General features: G+C 41.0%; 1 protein-coding gene and 2 long non-coding RNA genes across 4 annotated transcripts in view; 2 read left to right on the forward strand and 1 right to left on the reverse strand.

Moving 5' to 3' along the window:
• The window catches only part of LOC147817987 (uncharacterized), a 273041-nt gene that overhangs the window by 72765 nt on the left and 179312 nt on the right, over positions 1-20964 (reverse strand). The gene's annotated exons all lie outside the window — the stretch shown is intronic.
• rbbp7 (RB binding protein 7, chromatin remodeling factor) overlaps positions 1-20964 on the forward strand; it is a 30126-nt gene that overhangs the window by 4433 nt on the left and 4729 nt on the right. Inside the window, exons 3-9 of one of the 2 annotated variants that reach the window (XM_023425543.2) lie at positions 5184-5329; positions 7325-7501; positions 7589-7704; positions 15764-15924; positions 17105-17231; positions 17361-17438; positions 19486-19562. In XM_023425543.2, the coding sequence (XP_023281311.1) occupies positions 5184-5329; positions 7325-7501; positions 7589-7704; positions 15764-15924; positions 17105-17231; positions 17361-17438; positions 19486-19562 (882 nt within the window). The remainder of the gene's footprint in view (positions 1-5183; positions 5330-7324; positions 7502-7588; positions 7705-15763; positions 15925-17104; positions 17232-17360; positions 17439-19485; positions 19563-20964) is intronic. The other variant, XM_023425544.2, reaches the window with a different exon arrangement.
• LOC147817988 (uncharacterized) lies at positions 8659-15409 on the forward strand. Its single transcript, XR_015438415.1, has 2 exons — positions 8659-11634; positions 12017-15409. It is a non-coding gene; the product is annotated as an uncharacterized LOC147817988 (long non-coding RNA).

Genomic DNA, 20964 nt, shown 5'->3' on the forward strand with positions numbered 1-20964 from the left:
AAAAGCAGGCAACACTTCAAACCTGTCGAAACATTTAAAGGACAACCATGCGGACTTGTTAAGAGACTTCAGTAAAGAACGACAGGTGATAATGTTGTTCACCAGTTCACTGCACTGTAATGTCAATGAAAGAAGTACAAAGCCCCTCCCAGCCCAGTAGTAAACCTACAGTAGCCTGCAAACAGAGAGCTAAAACATGTCCATGGTTAATAAATACATTAAAAAATATATTTTAAAAAATTAAATTACATTCTTTAAATATTTAAATAACCCATTAAGGCAATACATAATATAATAAAATATTTTTTACAAAAAGTATCAAAGTATCAAAATACATATTGGTATCGGTATCGAAACAGAAATTTGGTATTGTGACAACCCTACTTGTTACCATGTGTCCATATGCATGCATCATTTTTATGATCTAGTACAGGGGTGGCCAACCAGTCAGTAAGAGCCACAATTTTTACTGTTACTGCAAAGAGCCAGAATAACTGTAAATGTCACACATCAACATGTGACAAAAATTGACTCCCACAGAAGTAAGACCACAGGCCAGTCATTTTCAACAATGAACACTGTGTGGACTGTCTCACAAACAAACTCTCAATGTTCAGTTCATGTCTACAAACAAATATAATTTACAATAGCATTTTTTCTCTTACCATGCATGTTGCTTAGTGGGACTTCTGGCATTCCTTGCCCTCAACAATCCTTTTCAAATCTGGTTTATAGTCAGTTGTTGCCACTCGAAGCAATTCCTTCACATGTGTCTATCAGAACAGATCGATGCTTTGACTTCACGTGTTTCAGGGTAGAAAAAACAGACTCGCAGACGTATGTTGATCCAAACATTGACAATATCTTAAGCGCAGCCCATTTGACATTTGGGTACTTTTCCATTGGCACACTTTTCCAGAATTCAATGGTCCGTTCTCTCAAAGCAGTTTTCAGTTGATCCTCTTCACAAAGATCGAGTCATTTGCAACTCAGCCACAGCCTCATCTGTGACCAGCAGGGTTTTCAAACAGCCCCGTCTCCGCATTAAACGGGTCGACGAGGAACGTAATCTGTGGCCTTTTCAGTTGAAGATCACGGAACCGGGTCACAAAGCTTTCGTGCAGGTTTTGTCCTTCCGATCATGGCTGGCGCTCCATCCGTGGCTATTGCAGTTAGTTTCGATATGGGCAGATTTGCTTTCACAAATGCAGCCATCATTGTTTCCTTCACATCTATGCCACGGGTTCTGTCTTTTAATGGCACAATATCAAGGAATTCTTCTTTGATCACACAATCTATTGACACAGACCGCACAAATATTGCCAGCTGAGGCTTGTCTTGTATGTCACAACACTCATCCAATGCAACACTAAAATACTCACAGGCTTGAAGGTTGGAGTGCAACTGTGATTCAATAGCCATGTTAATGTCCAATATTCTGTGTTCAACCATGTGGCGGGACAGTTGGATGTGTGATACCATTCGTTTTAGTTTGTCGTTTTCAGGAGACAAGATTTCAACAATGTCACTGAGGCATGTTTTGACGAACTCCCCTTCATTGTATGGCTTTTTAGCCCGTGCAATGTTCCAAGCAAGTTGATACGATGCAAGCGTTACGGTCACTGAGTGCTTCATACATTTTTGGAACAACTGTGTCTGCTTTTCTGCCTGACCTTTCAAAGTGACCAACTTGTGCTTGCGAAATTCAGTACCCTTTGGAAATTCCTGGTCAATGTTAGCATGGAGTGAACTGAAGTGCCGCGGAAGATTTGAAGCCTTGAAATGCGCTAATGATGCCTGACATATAAGGCAGAATGGCTTGCCATTACGTTCAACAAAAAAAAAAAAAACTGTCCCACTCTGTTAAAAACGTCCTGTGTTCATCTTCATATTTTCGTTTTGCTGTGCATTTTTTCCCTGCCATTTTGAGAGCGAACTTGGTAGGCCTACACTACTCAACGGTTCTTCCCGCCAAGTTATTTGCGTCAGATGCACGTACCGTAAAAAAGAACAAAATTCGACATGAACGTAAGAGCTGCATGAAACCGGGCAAAGAGCTGCATGCGGCTCGGGAGCCGCGGGTTGGCCAGGCCTGATCTAGTATCTCAGTCAAGGACAAGTTACAACTCTGAACTAATGCAAGATGGAAAACAATCAACTGAAACTATTGAGTAGTTGGATATTGAAAAGATGATTTCTTGTGACCGAGAAATTAAAGAGTGTACACAATCGGACGAACAAGTCAACACTTCAGTTTGGCTGGTTTATTCGTGCACGAAGGACAGATCTGGTGCAGGGTACACCAAGTCTCTCACTGAATGACAAAACTTGAACTGCTTATATAGTATGTTGACGTCTGACATCTGATAACCTTGAGACCTTTACCTTTATGTTTCACTTTTATTACTTCCAAGTTCTTGACATGTTCTCATTATTTTTCCTATAATTGTGTTAGACCTTATTCATTAGAACACCCAAAGAAAATGATCACCCCACTAATACCTCGTGGGGTGACAAACCAGTAGTTATCAGCTAAGTTACTGCCTCGAGCGACAGATGAATCTTCCTCAGCCTGTCCTGCACACTTCACTATGGCTAATATGTGGCAACATCATTGCAGCTCATAATTCCTTAATAAGACCTACATGTTGAATCGGCTTTCCTACTGTCGTCACAAAGCCTGTTTTCCCTAATAACGCTAAAATCGTGCCGTTGAAAAGGCATATTTAGAGTCTGTAAATTCTTACTGCTTTATTTCCTGCTAACAAACAAGCTTTTGTCAATGCGACTAATTCCACTGCCTGTAACTTAAATTACTCTTATGCCCTTCCCTGCATGATTCACAACTAAATAACCTGCTAAAATTGTCTTATCATTTGGACACATTGATGACCCATCACAATACAAAACCATGTCATTCTCTTCCAATGGTGTTTGTTGCAAATTGTTCTAATACTGGATAACTCCCTACAGTCATGATCAATGTGCGCATCTTCTTCCTGTTAACCCTGAAGTAATGCCTTGAAGTGCACAGCTTGATTAGTATGTGCTGCTGTTGAAATGGTGATATTTTATATCCCTGTCAAAATATGTTCATAATTACTACGTCTCTGACTAGTCATGTGTTGCATCCTAATATTTAACAAAATAATATTTACTGCATGAGAAATGTGAAGAATCATGGGATGTCCAGGTGCAAAAGTTTGCGCCTTTTCTACCATTATTGCCGCTTCTGCCACCGCACGCAAACAAGAGACCATGCCCTTAACAATTAATGGCAGAATTTTAGAATAATAGGCTACTAGTCTCGGTCTCTCCCCATGCATCTGCACCAACACAGCTGCAGCCACATTTCCGTCCTTTGCCACATATAGATGAAAAGTCAACTTATAGTCTGACAGGCCCAGAGCTGGAGCAGAACACAGCATATATTTCACATGACGAAAAGCATGTCTCATTTCCTCAGTCCACTGAATAGTTGGAGGAGTCTCTTTTAATGTAGCAGCACGTAACACAGCCTCATATGTAGCATATTCCAGTGAACATGCCCAGCAATAGTTCACAGTCCAAGAAGGAAAGCATTTCCTTCTTTGTTTTTGGCCTCCGAATCTCCTTTATTGCATTGATTCGTTCAAGTGGCAGATACCGACAACCATCTTTCAGAACATATCCCAGATAATGGGTCCTGACAAAACTGGAGCTTTGCATGTAATGCTCTGTCCAGATGAGTTAGCAAGGCAAGCGTCTTTGATGCAATTCCCTTGTGTTAGTGATGCAACCAAAATATCATCCACATATTGTAACGCAGATGAACCAGGCAAGACCAATTTAGACAAATGTGCTTGTACTGCGGCTGCGTAAACTGTTGGACTGGCAACATATACCATGCTCAACCTTCTGAATCCCTATTGACAATTACAATATGTGAATGAAAATAAATCCTGTATCTATCAAAAAAGGAATCCGATTTCCTGCTACCTTTTTAAATTAGATTTTTGTAATTGTATAGGTATACCAGAAACATGCACTCGCATTGCAACAAGTATAACAACTATCCGTGTCCCTCTGCGGGTCTCCCTATGGGTTATATCCTGCATTCCACATGAAGGAAGCGGGTCTGTGTCCAGCCTGAAACGGAGCTTGCAATGGAGGGGGTGAAGTAGTAAAATCCTGAACTGGATTTTCTCTCTCTGTCTCCTTGTCTTTCTAGCTGCTGATCTAGAATCCTCTGTTCACAATCTTTAGACAAGAGACCAAACCTCCAAAAATAACTACACATATTTGCGGGGTGCGTCTGTCCCCTCTAATATAGCATATTACCATAACCACGTCCTCTTTGAATGGGATGTCCGAAACTAGGTCTATAATCTGACATATCCCATTGCTGTCAATCATATCCACGACCACAATTATGGCCTCTTATCACATTATCTTCTGCTAATCGGATTCCACTGAACAGCTTGCATTTTTGTCTTAGAATTTGTAAATAGTCCAATTGCATCTAACTCTCTTGTTTTCTTTAACAACTCTGCAGGGCTCAGTGAAAACACACCTGGAGCAGACAACTTTAAAGTGTATGCCTCTTGCGGTCCTAAACCATTAATCATCATTGAAACGAATGGATCAGCTTTATCCGAAATGTCCAATTTAGCTTCCTCTTTCCAACATCTCTGACGTGTGTCACATCTTGACTCGCTGTTGCATTTTCAAATGATATTTTCTTAAGTTCTCCCAAATCAGCCTTCTTATGTGTCATTGTTAACCATGGAAATTTCTCATCCAAAGTGGCTGCTCCTTCTCCCGGACCATCATTATCAAAATGCTAAGATTCACATTTTTCAGCAATTTACCCAAGGTTGACATTCTTAACATCCTTAAAACTGAAGTTGCACACATGCAAAACAAATATAACCTTACAGATATACTCTGCAATATGGATGCACATTTGTCAATACACACTAACCATCACATATTCAGCCAAGCCATAATAGAGGTAGTACTTTATATTTGAAAATTCTTTATATGTGTCAGGGGGCAAGTAGACAAGAAGAAGAATAATGAAGAATCATGAGAACTATTTGTTGTTTCCATACTTAAATCCCTGCTGTGTTAAACTGAAAGTCAAAGCTATTTGTGCTGCTGAGTACATATTGAATTTATGTAATTATTGTGGTTCTCTGCAGGCCAGAGGGGAAGGACTATGCTGTTCACAGGCTGGTTCTAGGGACCCATACATCAGATGAGCAGAACCACCTTGTGATTGCCAGTGTCCAGGTACCGAATGATGATGCCCAGTTTGATGCCTCACACTATGACAGTGAGAAAGGAGGTAAATATACCAGGAGTCATCCTGTAGGAGTACTGCAGTAGAACACTTTTCACATACATCATAACATTTGGTTAATAAAAAATGTCTGTGCAAGAAAAGAGAAATAGGAGAAGCAGTATACAAACAAGTGTACAGTTGAATGTTTGTTTGGTAAAGGAAGGGTCACAGCTGTTCAGTGCCCACCGTGTCCTCATTTCAAAGATGTTCACTTTATACCATCAAGCGTTCAGTTCCTTAAATGAAAAAGCCAGGTTGTTGTCTTTGTCTGAAACTGGTTTACACAGAATTTCCTACAGTGAAGGAATAAATTGAGTACTGTAATCATATTCAATTCAACGCATGTGCTTAAACTGTGTTATTCTGTCTTCCAGCAGGTATGTTGATGGGTACCCTGCTGGGTGTAGGTGTGCTGATGGCTCACTGCTCCTTGTTGCCATATGTATGTATAAGTATGTTAATATGGCCACTGAACAATTTTGAGGTAAATTCCAAGTCTGAACTTCAATACACACAGAATCTAGACTACATGTCAGACTAAAGGGGCAAAGGTCACTGCTTGTTGGTTTCTCTTCTGTTAGCTAAGTTTCTCTCCTTTTCAGCTTGCTGTCAAGCCCTGCTCTGAAGTTGTACTAGTTAACAGCTTTAGTACATTCACACATAGCTGCTGTCTTTAATTAGAAAATGAAAAATGTGACAAGTATATTTTTCCATGTTTAACAGTGGATGTCTACGTGCACTGGCCTGAATAGCTATTAATCATAACACTGTCCAGGAAAAGTGAATATATGATGGAAAAGAACCCTCAGACAGTAGCTCTGCCAACCTGAGAGATCAAATATAGTGCTCCAAATTTCAGAGACGATAACTGGTAATTATATTTTAATTGCGATACTGAAATAATAATTCACATGTTAAATCTTAAAAATGCAAAGAAGAGACATCATTTTTATATTAACTAGTGTTGAGATGTTGCCCTTTTGATTTACCAGTCGATCTGCATTCTAGCCCTCACCTGTGGTCATGAGCTGGGTAAAACCTCATAAAGCCTTGGTTTATTGTTTATCAAGGGCAGACAAGAATACTAGGGCTACAACTAATGTTAATTTTCATTATTGATTGAGTCCAGGGTGATGTCTTCAAATGATTTTCCAGTCGATCTGCATTCTAGCCCTCACCTGTTGACATAAGCTGGGTGGTGACAAAAAGAATGAGATCAACAGTGTAAATGAATTCTCTCCCTTAGATGTAGGGGAAAGGACGTCTGAGTCTGCTGCCACTGTGACCCGGCTCTAGATAAGCAACAGAAGATGGATGGGACGCCAATTTTAAGAGAGCTCCCACCATGATCCCTACAATAAAGAATACTTTTTATTATTAGTGTTATTTTAAATATGTAGACTAATTAATATCGGACAAAAACCTTTTATTGATGAACATACAGTACAAGCGCTTATACTCTTGTTTTTGGCCATGTTTGAAAACTGACTGAGACAGCTAACAATGTCAGATATGCCTGAACTAGAAGACCTGTCATGACTGACCCAAATGGAGGTCTTGCTCAGGTTTCAGTTTCAGATCTAAAAGATTAGTCTGGGACAGGCACATCATGGCAGAAGTCTTGTAGTCTGCACTGGCTCTATGTTAATGTTCTGCTTATTAAATGTTTTTCCCTTAACATAGGATTGTGTTGCATTTATAGATAACAAGCATTATCATTGTTGAATGAAATATAGGGGGGCATCGACACAAACAGCAGAGAGAGACAGAAATCCACATTCAGAACTGGAGTGTGTCCCTGCTCCATCAAGGCTCTGTGTTATCACACTGAAATTACATTATCAGAACAATAACAGCTTATTATTTATCAGCCAATTATCTATTGGCCATAAATACATTATGCATCCCAGGTAAAATAGATGGTGAACCTGCAGTTGTCAAGTTTCTGGTGTCCACTTCCTACCTTGGATGTATGACGTTCTGATTGTGTTCTCTCGCCAGAGTTTGGTGGATTCGGTTCAGTAAGCGGGAAAATAGAGATCGAGATCAAGATAAACCATGAGGGGGAGGTGAACCGAGCCCGTTACATGCCCCAGAATCCCTTCATCATTGCCACCAAGACTCCCACATCTGACGTGCTGGTCTTTGACTACACTAAGCACCCGCCTAAGCCAGGTTGGATCACTGCTGTGCCCCATGATGTTCTCATTCACATAGTGAATCACACATGAAGGTGAAGGCAGTATGTTTTGTGTGTTTCAGATCCGAGTGGGGAGTGTAGTCCTGACCTGAGGCTCAAAGGTCACCAGAAAGAAGGATATGGTCTTTCCTGGAATCCCAACCTCAGCGGGAACCTCCTCAGTGCCTCCGATGACCATGTAAGTCCTTAAAACCTGATAAGACCTTGGGTTATTGTGTATCCAGGGCAAACGAGAATATTAGGGCTGCAACTAATGTTCATTTTCATTATTGATTGAGTCCAGGGTGAGGTCTTCAAATGTTTTATTTTAGCAGACAAAGGAAATCAACTCAGAAACAGTAACCAGCAAATGTTTGCTGTTTCCTTTTTATAAAAAAAAAAAAAAAAAAAACTAACTGAAATCCTTATTTTACCCAAATTAAAATAATATCAGATAAATTATCTGACTTTTTATTAATCAGCTAATCATTTCAATCAGTTCAGACTGAATTCAGTGTTCTTACTTAGACAGTCAAAGGAAAGATAAAACTTGTTAAGAAGGAGGTTCAGAATTGATTTACTATCGCCATGGGTGAAGTGATGGTAGATAGGATTTGGTGAATTGTTACCAGAAGACTAGTATCTGTGGACTGACGAGTTCGGAATCAGGATAAGACACTAGGGGAAGTGATGCGTCATTGTCGTCCCATGATGAGTAAGTTGGGGGTGACTGGATCAACATTTGCAATATCTGAGGATACATGGCCAAGTGGTTTCAAATTAAGAATTCCTTCATTTTCAATCAACACTGTTCTCAGAACCTCTTCAGTGACCATTTGTGCACCAATGGTTTTGGTGTGTCTCGAACTGCAGTGAAAGCATCCATCTCTTTGGAAGTATAACAGTTAGGGATAGTTAGATGAGGAAGGTAATGGAGTTCTTCTTCCCAGCGTGTGGTGTAGTGGTCTAAGCAGGCGTCCCATGTGTAGAGGCTACAGTCCTCGCTGCAGTTGGCCCCGGTTCGAGTCCCGCATCGGACGGCCTTTGCTGCATGTCATTCCCCCTCTCTCTGCCTCCCCATTTCCTGTCTCTCTCTACTATCCTGTCCAATAAAGGCACAAAAGCCCAAAATATATATATATATATATATAAAAAAAAAAAAAAAAAAGGTCATGTGGAAGAAGGGGATCATCCAATTCAAGCTCTTTTCTCCAAAGCTGTTGAACCAGAATTTTCACACGAGTTGTGAAAGGTAGGAGGTAGCCTAATGGGTCATAGAGGTGAGTGAGAACCCTGTAGATGTCACATTGTCATGGCATGTTCTTCCAATATTCACTGCTATTCAAGTTCACTGCTTTAAGACCTTGCTTGGGATGGTAGATGGCTGATCACAGAGGGATCATTGCTCGCCCCTTGACGGAGTTCAAACCCCCCTTCTGAGAGGGTAGTTCTCAGTTTGTCAATGAGTGTCTGAGCTGTCTCTGATGAGAGCATAGAGTTTCCAAAGTTTTTCGATATGGTGGCACAGTTCATCTGCAGGTTAACTGAAGGATGTAAACAAACATTGGACAGGCACAGAGGAAGTCTGTGAGATTGAAAGTCTCTAATAGGGCCTTGGAGTGTCCATCCTAGACGGGTTTTCACAGCTGCTGGTGACTCAGGAGGGCCCAGTCTGACTGGTGAGTTAGGAGTGATAAGATGGATGTGATCCAAGCCTATAAGCAGCAGAGCTAATGCTTTGTTGATGTTGTTGTTGTTGTTGATGCCCTGTAGATTACTGAGCACCATCTGCAGGATCCTGTACTTGTACTCCTCTCTAGTAAGGTCTGGAAAGGAGGGGCCTTCAAACTTACATGTGTTCTGCCAGTAGTGTGTGCCAAGAGTCTCTGCTCTTAGGGGTGATGAAAAGTAGGGGACTGGGGTCTCAGAGGACAACACTGCCCCTGCTGGGAAGAGAAGCAAACAAGAGGCTGAATAGGGTTTTCAGCTGGAGGATTCAAAGGCCGAACACATTAACTTTGTGGGTGGCCCTCTGGTGGTGCAGCAGCAAAACTATAAGGTAGCAAGTCTTGTGAAGAAAGGATTCGTTTAGTAAACCAAGTGAAGGAACTGCAGCATCAAGGATTGACAAGTTAGGAAAATGGGGTTTAGCAGAAGCAACAGCAACAGGATGGTAGCTGATCTCTGGTGGACAGGCAGATGATTGCTGTTGTGTTGATTTGAACTGAACAGCTTGCTGTTCTGCTTGAGAAACTGCTAGGTGGCTCTTCCGTGTAGAGCACCCAGATTTGAATGAATATTTAGAGGAGGAAGGAGTAGATTATCTATCCATGAGATGCTGAATACCCCTCATTGTCACTAAAAGTTCCTTCATGATTTCAATGATCAGTAGGCACAGGATCAGTCAAATCAGTTGTCATCTCCCCTTTGACTGTCAGGCTCATGTCTCCTGTGTTCTTCTTGTGTCTCATGCTGAAACCCATGTGTGTGTATTGTCTGGTGATGCGGGCATTCTGGTTGACTTATGCATTTTGTTTGACATGCAGCACATTTAACTCTAGGATATTGAACTTCATAATCTTCTAGATGAGTAGGTGGCCGAGTGTCACGACCAGATCGTTGAAGAGTTTAATCTAATGTGAAACCATTACAATAGTGAGGCTCTGGCTCGAAGGACTATGTTAAGTATGAGGTTCAGAATTGATTTACTATCGCCATGAAAATCAGGTCCGGATGCAGGATGAATAAACCATGGCCATCAAACATATATACAATCAAACAAAGATTTATTTCTCAGTTAATTATTTCAACATGAAAAAAGGAAGACACACATGGGCTGTGGGGTCTGACAGGATATAAAGATTAAATCAGCACAACAAATCAAAAAGGTCTCGTATACTAATTAAACAAATAAGGATGAAGAGGGTTCTCTGAAACTAACAAATAAATTATAAAAAAAAGAGTAACAAACTTCTTACCAGAAACTGCCGCCCCATGTGAATTGTGAAATCATTGTAATTCGCTACCTCATCATTGTAATTCATTGTAATTCACAGTGTAATTTATTGTACCCTACATATGCACATCTCCACTTTACTTATGCACACCCTCACTTTACATACCTGTACAGCACACACTTGCACTTTAACTGCTCTTTTGCACTTCTGGTTAGATACTAACTGCATTTCGTTGTCTTAGTACGTGTACTCTGTGCAATGACAATAAAGTTGAATCTAATCTAATCTAATCTAATCTAATGTGAAGGTGAAAAAAGAGTGAATTGGTGGAGTGAAGCCCTTAAATATCTTGTAGTACCCAGGTGAACTCTTATCAGGTAAATGAGGGGTGGAGGGTGAGAAAAGAAGAGCCAATCGGTGATAAGGAAAGAAAAGGAAGTGAGGTGGGTAAAGAAAGGAAGAGGAAAATCAAAGAAAATAGGGATCCTTACTACGCAACTGGATGTGGAGCTGTGAAAGTGCTTCATTGTACAGATAATGTTGACAGTATAAACAATCACCTTTTAACTTTTCACCCTCTGCTGCTAAATTAAACACTCACCTCAACATCTCCACTGGGATCAAACTCAGAAACTTCGTGTTTGTCCTAGAAACATTAGAATATATTTTCTTAAACCTTCAACAGTCTAATTTAAAGTGTATATAGTTAGAAAATGAAATTGTTTTGTAGAACTATGTAAGGGGAATAAAAAGACAAACATGAACATCTCATTCTCTGAGTCAAAAAAACAGCTGTTGACTGTCCACCCATTTACAAATAGATCTGTTCATATGAAGACATAATAATTCAGCAGTCGTGAATGGGTCTATTCAAGGCAAGAAAACGTGAAAAGACCCAATGTGACTCTTATAAACCAGACCACATGTTTGGGTTGTTTACACCGACTGAAGAAGATGGAGCACAGAAGCGATGATGACTTTGCCTTCTCCTCGGATGTAAGCAGTTTGAGCTTCGACTCGATCCCAAATCTGGAGGATTTTAGTGATCAGTAAGTGGATTATTTTTCCTCTGTCATCTCTGCTAATAGTATCACTTTCTACAGCTGAAACTTCTCCACAGCAGACTGTGAAACTGTATCATGTAAACAATGCAGCAACAAGTCAACTCATAAGTAAGTAAGCTGAAGTGATAGTGTAATTAAAAATTGTCATTGTTATTTGTGGTACACTGATGTCCAGAGTCGATTAGTTATTTTATCTGCCAATATATCGGTTCATGTTGTGTAATATTTTAATTATAGTTATTAAAACTAGAAAGGAAAAAAAGGTGAAATGATCTCTCAGTGCTAATTGTATAAATAAAATTTTAAATATCTTTGATATTTCACTTTAACAAATAGTTGAACATATGATGAAAGGGAAACTGTTCACATTTTTTATTCATTATTTCACAGAAATGTGGAGACCATAGCACCTGTAAGGTAAAAAGTAGTGTGATTGTGACCACTGTTGTGGTTTCTTTATGTGATCTCTTTCTTTCTGATCTTCTACAAGGCCGTGATCAAACTGGATGACATAACTGAATGCTGGGGGGAAAGTCACATCTTTTCCCATCAGAGGTGATGTCAAGGGACAAATAATGGACACAACAAGTGGCAGCAAGTCCTCGTAGCTTGTAGTTTTTTTTTTTTCAGTATAGTTAGTGTATTTTTGTTGATTGACGTCTTTATTCTGCATTGTTGTTTTGTCTGATGATGAAGAAAATAATGTACATGAAGAAAAATCTCGTGGCTTAAAAGTGCTTCATATATGGAATTAAACATCCCTTTCCGGCTGAGCTGAAGAAGCTGTGGATGCAGAGCCAGGAATAAACTACAGGCTAATAGATGGAGATATAACCATTCTCTACCATCGATCATCATGGAAAATGTCAACTCCTTGGCTAACAAGTGTGATGAACTGGAGGCACTTGTGAGAATCAGCGAACATATCATGAGTGTAGTCTCATGTGTTTCATGGAGACCTAGTTAAACGACGACAGTTGGTGCAACCCAAGTCATATCACAGTGAAGAAGATCTGCTGTCAGATTATTGAACTGTTGGCAGTTGGTCTTAAACCATACTATGGATTGAGGGAATTCTCTCACATCCTCACCATTGATGTTTACATTCAACCACGAGCAGAGCTTGTAGTCGTGTGTGACGTCATTCACGAGACTGTTGAGAGAGTACAGACCCAGCACCCTGATGCATTGCATCACTGCAGTATTGGGGGATTTTAACCATGTCACTTCGGCCTCTCACCTGCTGGCTTCACTCAGTATGTTGACTGTCCCACAAGGGAAAATAATACACTGGATATGTTGTATGCAAACGTAGAGAAGGATTACAATGCTTCAGCTCTACCACCACTTGGCAGATCAGATCATAATCTGGTTTTTCTTCAGCCTTCCTACAAAAATCCTATGTACTGAGGCAGGCTGCAACCACCCGCTTACTCAGGAACTGGACCCCAGAGGCCAGTGAGTCTCTAAAGGACTGTTTTGAGTGCACAGATTGGAATGTACTGGAGTCACAGGAAAATAATAACAGCTAGGACACTGACGTTCATAGAATGGTTGAATGTACCATGGACTACATTAACTTCTGTATCACTGAATTGCTAGCAAGGACTGTACACTGCTTTTGAAACCACAAACCCTGAATCACCAGTAACATCAACACCATCCTCAACCAGAAAAAAGAGGCCTTCAGGGATGGAGACAGGGAGAAGTTTAGGTGTGTGCAACATGAATTGAAGAGGAGATTAAAGCAGGCGAAGGAGGACTACACAAGGAAAGTAGAAATGAAGCTGCAGCACAACACCTGAGAGGTGTGGAAGTGGATGAGGACCATCACTGGCTATAAAGAGAAGAACAGCCAGGCAACATCAGGTGATGAGGACAAGGCCAATGAGTTCAACCTGTTCTACAACAGGTTTGACACAGCCTCACTTGTTCTCTCTCCCACTGCTTCAGCTGCAGCTTCTCCTATGGCATCTCCTTCTCAACATGACACTGCAGCTGCACGTCCCTCCACACTGGGGTCAAGTCTCCTGTCCTTTACAGTGGAGGAGGTGAGGCTACGTCCTGGAAAAGCAGGACGACCGGCTGAAATAAATGACTATGAATGCTGTCATTTACATGTCCACTGGGCCCATTTTTACTTGGATGAGCTAGGTGGTTACATTAGGATTATGTTCTTTGATTTTTCAATTCCCCATTCTTTAAAACAGCTTCACGTCCTGGATTGTGGTTTACTTGACAAGGCGACCACAGTACGTCAGGCTAGGTAACTATGTCTCAGGGACAATGAGCAGCACTAGGTCTCCACAGGGGACTGGCTCTGTTGCTGTTCACCCTCTATACGGCAGACTTTAAGTACAACTTTGAGACCTACCACATCCAGAAATACTCGGATGACACAGCTATTGGGCTGTGTATCAGGAATGGGCAGGAAGAGGAGTTCAGGGATCTGACGATGGCCTTCAGTGAAAGGAGCGACTAGAACTGCCTTCTTCTGAACACCTCCAAGACCAAGGAGATGGTCATCGACTTTCGGATTTTGAGGCCCACCCTTCAACCAGTCAACATTCGAAAGGAAGGACATTGTGGTAGTACACACTTATAAATATCTAGATGTGCACCTGGACAGTAAACTGGACTGGTCCTTGAAAACAGATGTCATCTACTGGAAGGGGCAAAGCCGGCTCTTTTTCCTCAGGAGGCTCAGGTCCTTTGACATCTGCAGGGAAATGCGACACATGTTTTATAAGTCAGTGGTGGACAGTGTCCTTTTTTATGCTGTAGTCTGCTGGGGCAGCAGCATGTCAGACATGAAAACAAGGAAACCGGACAAGCTGGTCAAATAAGCTGGGTCTATGCCTAGCATGTGTCCTACCCACCTACCTACAGAGTGAATGATGCCAAGAAGAGGAAAGAATCACAGACTGTCCTGGGTCAAATCTGCATATAAGGTATTTATCAGCCCCATTGAAGATCTGTTGTAGATCAAATATGGTGCCTTGCTAAGGACGTACTGACATGACACGTTTCAAGTTGTTTGTATTTGCACACTGCAGTGGATACATTGTGGAAAGAACCACTTCCACACAGGCCAGGGACTCTCTTGACTCTGTCATGTCACTGATGGACAGAAGTCAATTGGGGTCTGGATATCGCGTACAATTTCCGTATAAGCCCATAACCTTTCAATGACTTTTGCTGACAATGCACGGACAAAGAAATCACCTAGAGGAAAGTAGCTCTGAATCATCCTCTTCTCTTTGTGAAGTGGATAGATACATGAGAGGTGTCTGCTCCACCACACTGGGGATGCAGTGCAGAGAAGAAGGATATCCAGACAGGGAGTCTCGACCATAGTCCTTTCCCTGCCCTTTACCACTGATGGAACGCAACAAGCTCATGGGAGGTGTGGATTTGTCAGACCAGCTAATCCTTTATTAAATAAAACACAGTACAAATCCTTGAAGTGGTACAGGAAACGTTCTTCACTTCTTGAACATTCCTTCAACCAATACCTTGATCCTCCACCAAGAAGTCATACAACAAGACAGGCTTTAATGATGGCGTTAAATGAACAGTTGTGTGCTGTAACACAGCACACACACAGAAGACCTCTGCAAAGACCACCAGTGCTGTTCATGTGCCAGTCTCTGGGCTGAGCTCATAAGTGAATGCAGGATGAAGGCTACTGTGCATGTTGAAGGATGCAGAGGGCAAGCAAACAAAAACCCCTTGGAAGTGCATGTGATGTCGACCATGATAAAATGATGAAGTGATGAAATTTTATATCCTAAAAGTCAAACGTCAACTTCACTGTTTCATTGTCATGTCATTTCCCCTAGGGGATAAATAAAGTATTGATCTATCGATCGTTCTGCAAAAACACTTCTGCTCATTATTCAACACTAACTCAGGAAGGAGTAACTGTGACCATATTTCCTGTAATTGACTGGTTGGTGGAGGAAACAACCAGGAGGAGATTGTAGTTTTACCTATACTACTGGACTGGTTTGATTCAATACAGAAAATTCTCAGCACTAGTAGCTAAATGCCATCTACAGGGTTAACAGAACCTGATATTAACTGACACCAGGCACAATGATAAACATGATACGTTGTGATGACAAATTGTGTCTGTGCTCTGCCATGCAGTGTTTTCTCAGCTTGTAACAGATCAATGTAGCAAGGGGATAAGAAAATGCACCAACACTGTGCTTCCCCTATCATTCCTCTCCAGACCATCTGTTTATGGGACATTGGGAGCGGCCCAAAGGAAGGGAAGATCGTGGATGCCAAGACCATCTTCACTGGCCACACAGCAGTGGTGGAGGATGTTTCCTGGCATTTGCTCCATGAATCCCTGTTTGGCTCAGTGGCCGACGACCAGAAACTCATGATGTAAGTGATTTCTACTACTGAGTAGTCTGGTGTTTCTGAATGGAAAGAACATATTTATGTCAATGATGCTTAATTTCATGTTTTATTTCTAACCAAATTGGCTCACAGAGAACTTTGTTAGGAACACTGTACTAATAACGGGTAGGGCACTGAAGTTCACTGAACTCACTGTCATGTTGTTGAAACCAGTGTGTGACATGGAGCATCATCCTGTTGGAAGCCATTAGAAGAAGTTGAACTGTGGTCATGAAGGGATGAACATGGTCAGCAACAATACTCAGACTGTGACATTCAGACCGTGATTGATTGGTATTAAGAAGAAAACAATCCCCACACCACCACCACCAGCCTGGACTGTTGACACAAGGCACGGTCACTCATGGATTCAGACTCTGACAGGGCTCCAGACTAACTTTTTCACTGGTTGTAGCCATGATTTGGTCGCACCTTTTTCAAATCTTGCCTATTTCTTCATGAAGGAGGCTCTGAGGCTTCCTCTTCTTTAATTATGTAAAACAAAAATATGGAATCATATCACTAGATTTCAGTATTGAGGTACAATTACATTCATGATTTTTGTAAAAGCACTAACCTAAAAACATGTTGTTGAATCATGAGAAAGTTGCAGAGCAACAGACGCACAGATTGTTGCCGTAACCATAGTATCTCACTCACGCCTGCGTGCACACGACCTAAGGGGAGCATCATGGGAATAAATGACTAGAACAGATTTATGGATATTTCTCACTTTCCCCCGATGGTCTGAAGAACTCCTTCTCTGTCTTGTCTGTCAGTGTCTTTATCATGCAGCAACCTTAAAATCACCACAGAAAAAAATGATTTACCCAGTGTCTAACTGTGCTATTTGTGATATTGGAGACTGTGTATGCTACTCATGCTATTAGGTTTACTGGGAGTTTTAAAAAATACTAGTGTGATATAGGGGTGTTTTGTAAGTATGCGACTATCCATCATGCAGCGTGTGAGTGTATATATATGCACTGAGTAACTCACAGTCCGTAACTTCTGCTGCTAGGGGTCTCTCAATCAAAACTAAGCTGCCAAATGATTGGCTGATTGGATATGTGCAGAAATAATCAGGTGTACAGGTGTTCCTAATGAAGTGCCCAGTGAGTGTGTATTATGTCCGTGCTCCCTCTTACCCTCTATCCTCCACCAGATGGGACACTCGTTCCAACAACACATCCAAAGCCAGCCACTCGGTGGATGCTCACACTGCTGAGGTCAATTGTCTGAGCTTCAACCCCTACAGCGAGTTCATTCTGGCCACTGGTTCTGCTGATAAGGTAGAAGCAGCACACACACTGAACTCTGACCGATTGTGTCAGTTTTAGGCTGACAATAATGATGTACTAGGGCTAACAAAACACAGCTTAGGGATGAATGTTTAATGCAAAGATTGTTTTGTTTCTCAGACTGTTGCATTGTGGGATCTAAGAAACCTGAAACTGAAGCTCCACTCTTTTGAGTCCCATAAAGATGAAATTTTCCAGGTAAGGTTAAAATGCTTCCATGTGTTTTACAAACACAATCTTACAGAAGCCCTGAAGGCAAGTGAATTTTATCTTTGTTTTGATTTTAAGAATAGGAAGTAAGTGAATAAACATGATGGGATTCAAACCCCAGTCTCCTGGATGACAGTCCTGTGTCTAACCATGACGACCTGCTCTGCTTTGTATCTCTTTACCTCCTCTTTGCCACCTCACCAGAGCACCCGAAGCATCTCTGGTAGAAAGGCTTTGCTGATTTAAAATAAGGTTTTAGTCAAAAGAAATTGAATATCACCCTGATTTAACCTCCTAAGACCCGAGCTCTATTCTTTGCTATATAGGCTGATTGGGACCTGAGAAAAATGATGTCCACATATGAGGACATTAGTTTTAAATTTCGATTACTGAGTGGCAGTATAATATCCTCATATGTGGTCACCAGGCCTTTGTTGAGAAAAAGTTAGTACTGTGGTCTAGAGAACCCAAAATGTGAGGTCCACATATGTGGACGCCAGGTCCTAGGAGGTTTAAAAAAAAAAAAAAAAAAAAAAAACATGGGCACTTTTAGTCCTATTCAGATTGGGGTAGTGGTGCACTTCAGCCTCTTGTGTAACACTTAAAATTCACTTGCCTCTTAGGGCTTTAGCAGATCTGTGCCCTCCTCACACTCCACTGAAACCAGCTGACACTAGACTGAATGATAATGACATGGTCCAGCCAGATAATAGGATTTGACATAATGTTTCATTTCAATTTGAATGTGCTGAAGCAGAAGTGGTCATGGGAAAATTATATGGAAGAATACTGTGAGTGTAATCCCTTAACAGGTCACCTTGTAGTGAAGTTGAAGTTAGAATGTGATTGACTGGCTCTCGGTAAAATCGGGTGGCACTGAGAGGAAAATAGCAGCCTGTGGGCTAAACCTGTTAGTTCCAATATTTGTCTCTCACAGTGAACTTCAACCTTAATGATGCACAGATCTGTGTCACTCAAACACATGTGGTGGTCAAACAGAATCTTTGTAGTACGGACATTTTTTTCTAAGGCAACAATAACAGTAATTTCATTCAGATGCTCACTCCCATTCACTCTCTAGTTTGAGATACAGACTACTCTCTCTCTCATTCTCTCTCACTTTTTTTTTTTTTTTTTTAAACTTGTTGGGAAGACGACACCAAGACTAACCAAGACTAATTTGCTACAGTCCTGTTTATTTTCTGTGCTTCTGGTAACCACATTTTCTACCGCTCTTTCTGTCTAGTTGAAAAATAACACTTTTCAGACACAAATTGCGTCATCCTGTTAAATTAACACCGTCTATTAATGTTACAGACGAGCAGAACTGATAACGTTTGCTGCCTAGCTCCCAATTAATGTTGGTCGTTTTATTATTAGCCATAGCGGCTAGCTTAATGATAACTTAGCAGACGTCTAATGTGACTAATGGCTAATTGCTAATAGTTAAACAGCTCACGTAAACGTGTGCTGCCCGCCAGGTAAAAATAATAATGCAAAATAATTCCAAACGGCACTTTTGCTTTTTTCATTTTCAACTAAAACAGGTTGTGAAGGTCCTTCAGCAGCAGCACTTGCCATGTTTATTTAGTTTTATGCTGGCGACGCCAGCTCAGTGTTGTAAACGTCAACTAGCATTTATGTGCTCAGCTGCTAGTGAGGGAAGGGGCTGTGTGCCTGCCTGTCTGCAGTGGGGCAGTATGAAGTTGTGTGTCAACCGGAGGAGGCAAAGACGGCACTGTTGGTATTGATACTGTTGCAAATGAGTATCTAATCCGATACTAATTTTTGGTATCGATTAGTATCTGAGTATCAATTTTTTTTGACAACCCTACCAGAAGCATATTCTCCCCTGTTCCTGTCAGTCCAAATTTAGGTTTTGTTCCTCCGTTCCTCTGTTACTCAATAGAGTCTTGGTTCCCTGGGAAAGCTTCTGCAGTGGAAATGCCTTATTAATGTTGCATGGAACATACATACTTGTATGATTCTTTTCCCCCCTAATGTATTCATTAGAACTGTCTGTCCTTTTTATTAGGTACAATGGTCTCCTCACAATGAGACGATCCTGGCCTCGAGCGGCACTGACCGACGTCTCAACGTCTGGGATCTCAGGTACAAAATGTCCACCATCTCTTATAATCCACGTCCTTATGTGAACCAGTAATGGGAAGTTTTTTTTCAGGAGTTTTTAGAAGCTTATGTTCAATGGGGAATTGTATAAAAAACATTCTGAACAACATCATGATATTAACCTGATGACTGTAGTATTTAATTCCATCTTATTGTTTGGAGCATTGTTGTCAATTTTGCAGTGTTCATTTGAAGCAGTTGCACATCGTAACGACCGCCGGGCACTGTGTTCATGGGTTAAGATTTATTGTTCAGACCATGTGGCCAACCGTTCTTATATGCATTCTTAATCGTGACCACTAGGTGGAGCCAGAGACCACATAATAGGCACACATGAGGCTCTGTATCAGACCTTACAATAAAAATGTCATGTATATGATAGGATTGTCACATGAGAGTTTTCAGTAGGTGGTGCTGTTACTATAGTGTAATATTAGTATGAAGAAATCTAAAGTGTGAGACTCATCAATGTACAGTCCCTGACAAAAGTGTTGTCACTTATTCATTTTGTAGAAACAACAGCTTATAACCTGACTTTTAATTAACCCATTGGTTTTAGAAATGGCTCATATGAAAGCTAAAACCCTCCCAAATTATGTTTAATATACTAAAATAAATTTGCTTCACTGAAGAAAGATTGATCATTTAATGAACACAGAAAGGTCAGATTTTGGCAAGACAAAAGTTTTGTCGCCTACAGAGAGTAATGTGAAAATTGAACAAATAATTTACTTCAAATACAAAAATATTTGCATAACATCAGTGAATTAAGTAGTGGTTGCTGTGAGATCCATATTTAATATCTTGTATGACTTCCATGAGCTTGAAGGACTGCATCCATGCGGTTCGACAATGATTCATACAATTTATTGATGAAGTCATCAGGAATAGCAAAGAAAGCAGTCTTACATGCCTCCCAGAGTTCATCAAGATTCTTTGGTTTCGTCTTCCATGCTTCCTTTTTCATTCTACCCCAGACATGCTCAATGATGTTCATGTGACTGGGCTGGCCAGTCCTGGAGCACCTTGATCTCCTTCGCCTTGAGGAACTTTGATGTAGAGATGGAAGTATGCGATGGAGCACCATCCTGCTGCAAAAATGACCCCTTTTATGGTTGGGAATATAAGAGGTAGCTAATACTTCTTTATATTTTAGGCTATTGATATTGCCATCCACCCTGCAAATCTCTTGCACACCCCCATACTAGATGTAACCCCAGACCATGATTTTTCCGCCACCAAACTTAACTGTTTTCTGGGTGAATCTCGGATCCATGCGGGCTCCAGTAGGTCTCCTGCAATATTTGCGGCGGCTGTGATGTTATTCAACCAAGATTCATCTGAGAAATCCACCTTCTGCCACTTTTCCAGCGTCCATCCTTTT

Source organism: Seriola lalandi, unplaced genomic scaffold (assembly GCF_002814215.2).
Source record: "Seriola lalandi dorsalis isolate HSWRI2012SDOR001 ecotype SW California unplaced genomic scaffold, Sedor1 jcf7180002054784, whole genome shotgun sequence".
NCBI classification, from domain to species: domain Eukaryota; kingdom Metazoa; phylum Chordata; class Actinopteri; order Carangiformes; family Carangidae; genus Seriola; species Seriola lalandi.